The sequence below is a fragment of the Rhopalosiphum maidis genome, chromosome 2, assembly GCF_003676215.2.
Source record: "Rhopalosiphum maidis isolate BTI-1 chromosome 2, ASM367621v3, whole genome shotgun sequence".
In the NCBI taxonomy this organism is placed as follows: Eukaryota; Metazoa; Arthropoda; class Insecta; order Hemiptera; family Aphididae; genus Rhopalosiphum; species Rhopalosiphum maidis.
This window is the reverse complement of record NC_040878.1, coordinates 33,347,933-33,359,511: the sequence shown is the minus strand read 5'-3', so window position 1 is coordinate 33,359,511 and position 11,579 is coordinate 33,347,933. Positions and strand designations below refer to the sequence as shown.

Sequence of the window (11,579 nt, the reverse complement as noted above, 5' to 3'; positions counted from 1 at the left end):
CGCGAGGTTGTGTGATGCGCTAGGACGTTGCGAGATCAGTTATAGGTGGACGAGCGTGGTCGGCGATTTGGGTCGAGCGTCGACTGTCCATCCCCCCGCGTGAAAAACCTCGGTAGGGAAAACAGCCGTGTGCATACCCACTCATGTAAACACTACTGTATCAGCATATTTTTATAATAAGAAAATAATGTATATTTTAATGATTTATTCGTATGGGAAGTATGGTATACGATGTGTATAAGTTATAACTCAAAAGCAATTACAAATGTTTAATAGATTATTCAGAAACTTGATCTTACAAGATTTTATTCAATTTTATTCACTAAATTATCCGATTAGGTACCAACTGATAAGCAGAAATTAATTAAGTGTTTAAGTATAATTTAATATTAGGACTATATTTTAAAATACTTAGATTTGTATGTAATTTAAGATGTATCCGATGGTAGTACTAACTTTTTATCTAACTTTATTTATAATAATTGTTACAATATTGTTAAAAGAATGACTTTTTTGAGCATAACTGATTTATATAAATCAAAATTTGTAGTTTTTAAGTTCTTAAAATAAAAAAAAAAAAAGGATATTATTAATATAAAGGATATTCTATGATAATAGATTTAGAATATTAAAAATTATGAAGGTTATTAATTTTAAGTACCTTAGTAATTAATATACTGATATCATAACAATTATATGAGTATAATAAATTCTAAACTGAGTATTACATTTGATGTAAAAATGTAAAACCATTATTAAGGACTATTAGGTTTTAATCCCTACATCTTTAGTATAGCTAAAAACTCAAAAACAATCAAATTTGAATCTCGATTTAGAATATTTAGATGCCTTAAACTGTGCACAGAAATTATCTGATTAACAATTTATAGTATAAAATTGCGATTCCATTTAGAAATATAGAGCTAACTATTTTAAAGTACTTATAGACTTTAAGTGTATGGTAAATAGCTCTAAAAATTGGTATATTTGAATAAATAAATTATGATAAAATAAAAATTTGGATGAGCATAGTATTGGTGAATCAAGGTGTAAGAACGATATTTTGTAATTATTCATTTTAATTTCTATAAAAAAAAATAAGAACATGATTCTAAAAAGTGTTGACTAAGAAAGAAGACATGGAAAATAAATCTCAGAACTATCACATTATTACGCTATGCTACGTTGCTACTAGGGGTCCATTTTAAGAAGTTGCAAGCATTGTGCAGGTAAATTCTTGACTTCACTTAGGCGTATAATAAATTATATATGTATACGCATGGTTAATATTTATTGCGCCTACGCGTCGGGAAAAGAAAGGAAAACACAATGCGTCGCTGGAGCCGATCATATCACGACCGGACTGTCCCATTACAGCGAATGTGTTTATTGTTGTCGTAATGTATAATATAATATAATAATAATAATATTATTATTATTATATTCACGTAGCACAAAAGACTATTAAAATGTACGCGCGCGCGACGTGCGCTGACCATTTTTACACGCTCTGGCCGGAGCTCATCATTGGCGCGTACCTAAATATGCTCAGAGTACAACTGCATATTATACCTATACAGTTGCTACGGAACGTCGCGCGACAATGATATCGTTTTGCTTAATTTAATATCACGTTAGTACGTCACTCGCTAGCAGCTACCGCGAGCGATAGTTCTGCGTGACCGTATAACGACCACCGGTTATTTCGGAAAAGTTAACCCTCAACAAATGGATTTGTTGAATTGTTTCTACTGATTATTAGTTAAAAACAAAATTACAAGTAGAATGGTTTAACGGAAGTCATAAAATATGTTTAATGTGATTTATTCATCCTTATACATATCCATTAAAATAACGTAATTTATCATTATTATTTATTAGGGATCGATTTTCAATAGCTTTTCCATCGTAGAAGAAAATACGTGAGTAACGTGTATATGAAAAATAATACATATACGTATTTTAATTGTGATGACGAAACAAATATTAATAATACTTAAATTTCTTGTTAAGTGCATAACATTTCCCAAGTAGGATTTTAGATGTGGAACATAACAGTATTGGAGTACGGCATGTCAGTAATCTCATTATTATCGTAAATATTTTCAGACAGATCGTACCCGTCGAAGTCTATTTTTCCGAATACTCATACGTATTATATACCCTCCCTTTACGTTTGCGTTTAACCTAAAATAAGTATAAATACTCATCACGCATGTGCGTCTTAAGTACTTACTAAGGTTTATAAACTGTACACGTAGGTGCATGAATATACGATAAACGGCGTATTTGTGTAGAGGAAGAACACTCATAATAACAACATAATAATATAACATGTAATATTCTCGCTTTAAATATATAATTGCCGTGTTGTCTGATTTTTCAGCATTAGAGATAAACTGCTGAACTTGCAATCATCAGTCACGTCCGCTCCGGTAAGGTCTGGCAGTTGATTCCAATTATCATACTTGTTGGGATCCAAACGCGAGTAAAATATAATGCGCATGCCATGACTCGTGGTAATGATGGTCGAATTTATTTTAGAGTGTCGTACAACGAAACGGGATATTCGTATAAGTCGCCTGTTAAGTACATTATGATCGTTATCATAGCGCCAAATTCAGAAAATTATGATAGTTAAGTTTATCAAGCTAGTATAACGTTGACAAACAGATAAATTTAGACTTAATAAAATGACCGTTCTGACTATGGTGGATATGGGACGTGTGATAAATTTTATATTTTTTGTTTAGAAATTTGTGTGATTTTTCAAGAACTCTTTGATATTAAATCAGACCACCAAAAACAAGAATATTATTTGGTTCGAAACAAATACAATATATAATACGCATATAAGTTTTGACATTGTTATGAATATAAGACGACAAATAATAATAATATGCAATGAATTATTGTTTAGTGGATTTTCATAATAATCTGATATCTCAAACATGATAATATGTCAAGCACATTGTCACATCATCACAACCCGCAAAATATTTCAAACGCGAAAAAATAATTGGACTCATTGAAATATAGGTTTAATTAATATAAAAATAATATACATCTCGAAGGGACAAAAATTGAATAACCCACCAAAAACATAGAAATCAAAAAATAATGAATTAATTTATGTACATTTAAATAGTACACATATATATATATATATATATATATTATATAATATACAAGAGGATTCTTTTGTAATTATACACTCATTATTTGTTTACTTTTTTTCATTTTTTTTTTTTCAAAATATTTTGTATCATGCTGTTCCCAAACTATGAATTTTAATTTTTTCACCCATTTATTCAATATTGAAACCACTATCAACTTTTGATTTTCAAATGGTAACCTATATTTAAAATGTCATAAAATAGTAAGCCTATTTTTTTATTAATTTTAACGTTAAAATCATTATTTTTTATTTAACCGTTAGTGAGTTATAGCTTCTCAAAGTCGGGTAGTTTGAGGTTCTTAAGTGTTGATCCTATAGGTTATTACGGCGTTGGTATAACTACAGGTACAAAGTTCATCGCTGCGTCGATAGCTGATAACGAGTTTATTACATATGAAAATATGTACGTTTTATTATCTATTAGTTATTACCCACGTCACATGGGCATTTGTCTACTGGTCTTCAAGAAATATTATAAAAACCGAAAACCACCAAACTTTTAAGCTGCATCTCATTAAAAATTAACGAAAAATAATAATTTTAATGTTAAAATGTATATATAAAAAAAAAAAACAGCTCAATTAATTTAGTACATTTTAAATGTAGGTTGTCATTTGAAAATCAAAAGTTGATAGTGGATTCTTTATTAAATAAAATGGTGAAATAATAAAAATTTCATACAGTTTGAGAAAAGCATGGTGCAAAATATTTTGAAAAAGAAAATGAAAAAAATACAATTATTAACGAAATAATGAGTGTATTATTTTTAAAGAATAACTCAGTATAATATTGATATATAATCTAGTTTGATATTTTGTGTATTGGTATTATACTTCGATAGTAATAAATTGCTATTTCATTTATTTTCCAAGTATAATATAGTTTTGAAAATCGTATAGATTATCATTACTATTTCGTATTAATTCATAATTTTAACATTTTCAACAGTATATTGCGTAAAGTAAATTAAAAAATTCATTGTACTATAAAAACAAAAATAAAAATACAAAATTGTTCCTAATTCAAAACATATTTTAGAAATAGACATTCGATCATATTTTCATTTTCACTTTTATTGACGATTAATATTTGACGTTTGGTATTTACTGCATATTATTACTTTTTATATTATGTATAAACGGAATGATAATCCCAAGATATCGCTTTTTTTCCAATTAGAAATTTTTTTTTTATTTGGACATTTAGTGTATTTTTTGACAATAGTCCTAGAAATCTGGTATTCTCGATTGCTAATTGAGCATATGCAATTTATAAAATCAAATATTAAAATATTTATGCACACATTGGTATTTTATAAGTATTGTATTATATGAATAGCTAGTATTATATCGCTTGTCACGTTTCTACAATTATTATTTATTTAAACCGCATCGAAAAACGTTATACGATTATTAGGATACTAGTAACAACTAACAAGCCATTAACTATATAATCACAAGTCAAACACCTCTGAAGAAAGTACAGCTACCTTAAATTATATTTAATGAATATTTTTAGAAAATATACACTAATAATTAAAAATTAATCACTTTGTGAACATAATTTGTTTTTAAATTAAATATAACTATGTTGAACTTTTTAGATTACTGTACAATATCGCATTATTATATAAATTTATTTAGTTAATTTAGCTTAAAAATAATTTAAGTATAATAATAATAATTTAATTATAACAATGTGTGCCTTAATATCATAAATATATTTTATTTAATATTTACCTAATAATTTATTTACGGTATGTTGTAGGTATAAATCAATAGGTGACGAGTGATAACTTAATCGAAAAATAATTATGACTATTTTATTTTATTTATCGCAAATCGTAATATAATCAATTATACTTAAGATAGATGGGTAAAGTTGCCATCCTAACTCCTAAGGATCAAAGAATATTTTTTACTCTTTTTTAATCAAAAAAATAATAAACGAATATACCAATCGCAAATTGTATCTCTTAAATTGAATAAGCTACTTTTTATTTTGAAAAATTCTTTGATTTTAATATGTAAATGATGGGTTAAAGAAAACTAAAAAATGGTTGGGTAAATGGCCAATATTTAAAAGTTATTGTGTTGACTTGACTTAAATAAAAAAAAATAATTATTTATTTGGCTTAAGAAAAGATAATATTTAAGAATACATATTATAGTTTAGTATAAGCCTTATCCAACACCGAGAAAAACGTTTTATTGGTATTAATCTAAAAACATAAGATGGGATTTGTATATATAAGGTAATTATATTATAATTATCTATAACACAAAAAATTAATTAATTTGTAAAATAAAAATAAATTAATACGAAGTAACTATTTTATGTAGTACTTAAATAAATTAATATAAAATCGTCAATTATTTCATGTTATTAATATCAAAAGTAGGTACCATTTATAAACACGAGAAGAAACATAGTGAGTTTATAGTGAATTATTTTGTTTCAAGTTTTTTGTAGTTTTAAATTACGCGTAACAATATGATAATATCCATTTGAATTACTAAAATGGTTTGAATAACATTTTATTATATACAGTGAATAAAATATCTTTGTCGGGAAAAGTGGTCACTTTAAAAGTCAATAAAATATATATGGCCTTGGACCTAAACTACACGGCTAAGTAAATTAAAATAAACATAGTATATAAGAAGATTGTGATAAAACAACATATAAGATCGAATAAATATAATCTTAATAATTATACTTAAAATGTATAATCAAAAATATGTATTACTTCCCTAAAAACAAACAGGTGAAAAATCGAAAAAATAATATTAATGCAATCAGTATCAATAACGATCGGTTCCTATTTGTTTCAGCGTCAAACAAATCAAATGGTCGCTTTACCCACACACCACACTGACCAATTTAGCCTTCTTTTCCAGTCTTAATACTTCAAATAAATTGTTCTGAAGTAGATTATTTATTATTGAGCTTATCTTAAAATCAGAGTTTTTTTTTTTTGTTTGAAAGAATTTTTCTATAATATATGTATAATACTTGAAAAATTCGTTCAAATAATTTAAACATGTATTGCGAATGTAATAGACCTATATGTACATGTTAAATTTGTGATAAAAAAAAAAAAGAAGAAGATTTGGCTAACCGTTGTTTAACTACTACCACTCACTGTGGGTGGTAACATTATTTTATATTACATAACATAGATGTAGGCTTGAACAATTTACACGAACGTTGTTGAAACACGGATTGTCCGTCACAGTTGATCGAGTCAACTAAGATTGCGGTTGTAATAATTGACGAGATTATGTGGCATTAAATTATTTTTCTTTACATCGCTGACTCGATTACGGCTGATCGCCTGCTATTGTGAAACGAATATAATATTATATAGGATCGCGCGGACGATGGACCTATTTGAGTATCTTGACGGACATTTAAATGAACACGTATGGACAGAATACGCGCCGGCAAATCGACAGCCAATAATAATACTATGATAAATAATAATAAATAATATTTTATACTGCACGATTAAACGTGATGATATTCGACGAGAAATCGCATTGTTTTCGGGACAAAATGCGTGAAATGCAGCTACTGTCGGTCCGCCTAACACATTATGCGATATAATGTACAATAATAGTTGCGCTCGAATTTAATAATATATGGGAGACGTTTTTATTATTCAAGGATATACTCCAGACACGGAGGGAACCCGTGTAAAGTTGTGGAAACTCGTTGACATCGTCATTGACGGGAACGCGTACGGAAATCGGTTATAATAATAATAATGACAATAAAATCACATCGGCGAATAAAATAATAACGCATGACGATTCACCGAGTTTTCTCCGACGCGATTTCCGCGAAAATACGAACATACGAGATACGACAGTCGAATATTTTCATCTTCTTGTATAAATTGACATTTTTAGGCCCGTCGACTCGTTTGCTGTTCCTTGCAGCTTTCTTCAATCTCAGCAGATTTGCATTCTATAGATCACTTTTTTTCTGATCGTCTGACTTGTCATCTTGCCATTTATATATGATTACCAGTGTCGCTCTACAAATCCAGATTAATTAATCCAAATTAAATCAATGAGTTTAGATGTAACTCTTCGTAGGTCCTTATATTATATTTTTTTCGAGAAGGACAATCGAATTCAACAGTATAGTAATAATAATAATAATAATAACACTCATAATATTATAAGGATAATAATAATGACAATAATAATAAATAATAATAATAATAATAAATAATAATAATCGTGATCGTGACGGATAACTGAATAAGAGTGTTACGGGCTATCATCACATCAATGCGGCTGTACCGGATATCCGCTGTAGTACTCTCCGATGGACTGCTGCTGCTGTGGGTACGCTGCTGCATAAGGTTCATGATGAACTTCCGACGAGTAGCTGTGACCGTGCGTGATCTGCGGTTTTGCGACCACTTCGTATACGGTACCTGCTTTATCCCCAGGCTTATGCCACCCTGTCATCCAGCCGGAGCTCAAGCACGTCAACATAATAGAACCGAACGCGAACAGCAGAGCTTTGCTAGCCATCACGACCAGCGCCAATGCGCCCAGTGACAAAAGTGTGCCTCCTGACATGAGCGACGCGCCCACCACGTGCTCCATGAAATCGTTTTTTTTACCTGAAAAAATAAAACATATTTTAATAACTTAAAATGATATCAATATTAAGTAGGTATATTTAATGTTAAAAGACAGAAATATCCCGAACTTTTGAAATCCGAGGTGACGACGAATCGTTAAAAAATAAATAATGTTCACAATGATCATCCCTAATAGTCATACTAAAACAATACATTGTTTGTAAAAGTTATAAATATTTAATTCCATACTATTATGTTTATACGAAAACAATAGTATACTAACAATCTTAAACTAATTAGTAAAAATTGTATTAATTTATATAGAATAATACTTCCATACGTAAACAATATGAACGTGCAAATAAATGTATTGTTTTTAAATAACAAATATCCACTAATATTTTATACCTATATAATATAATATATAAAATAAGGTTTTACTTAAAACGGACGATATAAGGTGTCGAAAGGTTTGCCTATTTATTTAAATTTCAGTTTTTAAAAACTGATTTTTTATTAGTATTTTATGTGTTCTCAGTAAGAGAATAAAAAAGGAAATTTATAGTTTTACATATGAATATAAAATATTCATGTTAAGATTTACTTTATGTCTAGATAAAATATTGTTAACACATTAATAGTTTCCGTCTTATGCGTCACACAATTTATAGAAAGAAAAAAGCGTACGTGTGTGTATTTTTTAGTTTGAAATAATAAATAAAATTATTTTAATATTTTAATAATATAATAATTTAAATTTTAAATGAGTACCTAAATCGTTAAAATGATTACATTTTTTATTTTTTCTTATTAAAATAATTTTGAACATTTTGATTTAAATTTTCCCTCGTTTTCTTGTTATAACTTGATAATGTTTTTATTAATATAATACAAAAAAAAAAATATAATAATTATAAAACAAAAAAATATTTAACTAATATTTATTTTTATTTCTTCAGTTATCTAAAATGTAATGCTAACTTATTATCGTAAAAATAATTTTGTATATAATATAATTTATATTATCGATGGGCATTCATCATATCAATTACTAACGACCAATGTAATAATCTTAAAAACTGTTTTATTTTTAACTTGTTACCAAACAATATTGTGATATTTTGGACTTATTTATTTTACTAACCAGGAGATTGATGTTTCTTTTTTCCCAACATTTGTGTGTATGGGACACCGTAGCGTTGTCCGATTTTCACAATTGCCGGTGTAATTTGAGTGACAGTCGGTATATCTGAATTCTCGGGTAGTGGCATGCCGTCAAATTCTTCTGAAAATGCAAGCCTATATTAATGTTTCATTAGCACTTATTCCTATAGTGTACGTATTTAAATTTAAACGATAAAAAACGTGTACATTGAAAAAAAATTCATCATTAATAACGCGAGTTTCAATGTGTTTGGATGTTTTTAGTACTATTATACTCAATAACTAAAATAAACATAAATAAACTGTATTTAAGTGTTAACCGTGTACAATTATATTGGTAAGCAATAGTGGAATGTATTATTTTAGTTCGTTTCTTAATCGCTAGAAAGCACTCTGATTATATTAAATTTATTTATTTTAAAAGTATTTTAGTCGATAACAGTCAAACGGAATAGGCAACTACACTGGCAGATAAGAACAGTGTATCATCCAACCGTTTTTAAATTCGGAGCAATAATGATTGTTTTGTTGTTTGAAAGTATTAAAATACACCTATCATACATAATTAATATCAGTACCACCTGAAAACTTTTGTTTTTTGCTTAATGTAGTTTTCCAAATTGATTCACCTACTTACTCTCCCTAATCTCTTTTAAAGTTCTTTTCTACATCTGTCTATAATGGGATGAAGTTCCTTTTTGCATCTATCGTTCTAAAAACTCGTATACTTGAAATGTATACTTGTTTCAACGAATCACTGCGCCATTGAATATGTGTGTATTTTGTATACTTACGTATCTAATCTTAAGATGCTATTATTTAGATTTACTATTAAAAATGTTATAATGTGTTTAAATATTTTTATTTTCATTTAATATGTTGTATATTTATGTGTTATGATATGTTTTCACCATTATACCTTACATATTTTAAATGCACTATTTATGAATTTGTAAAAGTTCGTATTGTGTGTTAACATAAATAAATACAATATTGTGAATTTATAATTTGATGCCTATACAATAGTCACGTATTGTTAACTACTCGGTGTTTTATCACTGATCCTTGTAAAGTAGTGTCCGGACAATGATTCTCAATTAGTGTATACAATGATTCAATGCACAATTAAATATATCAAACGGCATTCCTAACCGTTTGAAAATATGTTAAACGATGCTCACACTATTAATTAAAAGTTAATCACATGAGTTAGTTCAAATATTTAAAGACATAATATATTATATATATATATAGTTTTTAAAGTTAAATAATTTACGTTTTTTTTTTTAAATTTTAAATTTTAAATACTATATTTATTACATTTTATTCAAAAATTAATTAAAAAAAAAAAAAAAATTAAACGTTATAATAAGTTATAATATTTGAATAAACATTATAATATTATGAAAACCTTTATTTTTTTGATATATAAATCTAAAATAATTTATCGAATCTTATAACTTTCAAATGATAAATCACCTTTCATAGTAAATTATAATACTCGAAATATTATTATAGTACACGCATACCGCTGCATACGACACCAATAAACAGAAATAAAATTCTATACTTTAATACCTTGTTTTATTGTTGTTTCCCATATGTTGTCAAAATCGGATTCTTTTTTCGCGACACTATGGTTAAAAGCTGACAATGGTATCACAACAGCAAAGGTAGCCACACAAATTAATTTCAGAGCCATTATGGTTCGAAAACACATCGCTATCGACTATGATAACACCTCGACGAAGACTGAACACAATGTTTACATGTCTTTTATTAATAAAACTTACCAAATGCCAAGTCAGCTAGTGTGTGAACTGTTCGTGCCTTATTCGATTTTTTACGTGTGTCTTCACGTAAACAATTGAGTGTGTGTTTTTAGAACAATAGTGCACAACTTCTTCGAGTCAAAACAGTCATCTTTAACTATAATGTTTTGTTTTGGTAATTTTTTTTTCTTTCCTCTTGTTAGCCACAATGTAGTGTTTGGAATCGATTACTTGTATCACACGTTTGTAATGTAAATGAATGTTTCGTATTTTCTATTCAGTTATATAGCGTGGGTGTATTATATTGTTCTTTGACGAACCATGCATATACACAATAATTATAAAAACAAATTGTGTTTTGAAAACTTTATGTAAATATTAATGATTGCATTTTAACTAGTAACTAAAATATCATATTATGTAAATAGGTACGGAAGATAGTATTATGAAGATCTTATAGTTGAATATTAAAATTTACTAAATAATTATGTAAGAAAATAATTTATTATCACTGCAGACCGTTTATTTGAAGTTTACTATAATATTATGGTATCTAATGTGAATTAATTCTCTAATCATATGGTTCTAAAATCGTATATTCAATAACAATTTACATATTCTTGTCTAAGATTATCTAAATTAACTAAAACAATACAAGCAAGTTAAAGTATATTTTTTTTAAATAAAAAAAAATATAAACATACATTTGTTTTAAAATAGTCAAAATTCTTGAATAATACGCAATTTGAACTTAACATAACTATAAGGCTATTATACACAAATTACATTTTATGTGTGTATATAACATATGTGTCAATCAGTTAATTCAACAACATATAATAAATGAATGCTGATAAAATAT

At 27.5% G+C, this 11,579-nt stretch overlaps 1 protein-coding gene across 1 annotated transcript; it reads right to left on the bottom strand.

Annotated features, from left to right (window-relative positions):
* Positions 1 to 6,687: 6,687 nt before the first annotated feature.
* LOC113554358 lies at positions 6,688 to 10,691 on the bottom strand. Its single transcript, XM_026958169.1, has 3 exons — positions 10,524 to 10,691; positions 8,926 to 9,066; positions 6,688 to 7,820 (listed from the first exon to the last, which is right to left on the bottom strand). Exons 1-3 carry the CDS (start codon positions 10,663 to 10,665, stop codon positions 7,477 to 7,479), a joined length of 627 nt encoding a protein of 208 aa, XP_026813970.1. The 5' UTR covers positions 10,666 to 10,691; the 3' UTR covers positions 6,688 to 7,476.
* Between the last annotated feature and the right edge of the window lie 888 nt (positions 10,692 to 11,579).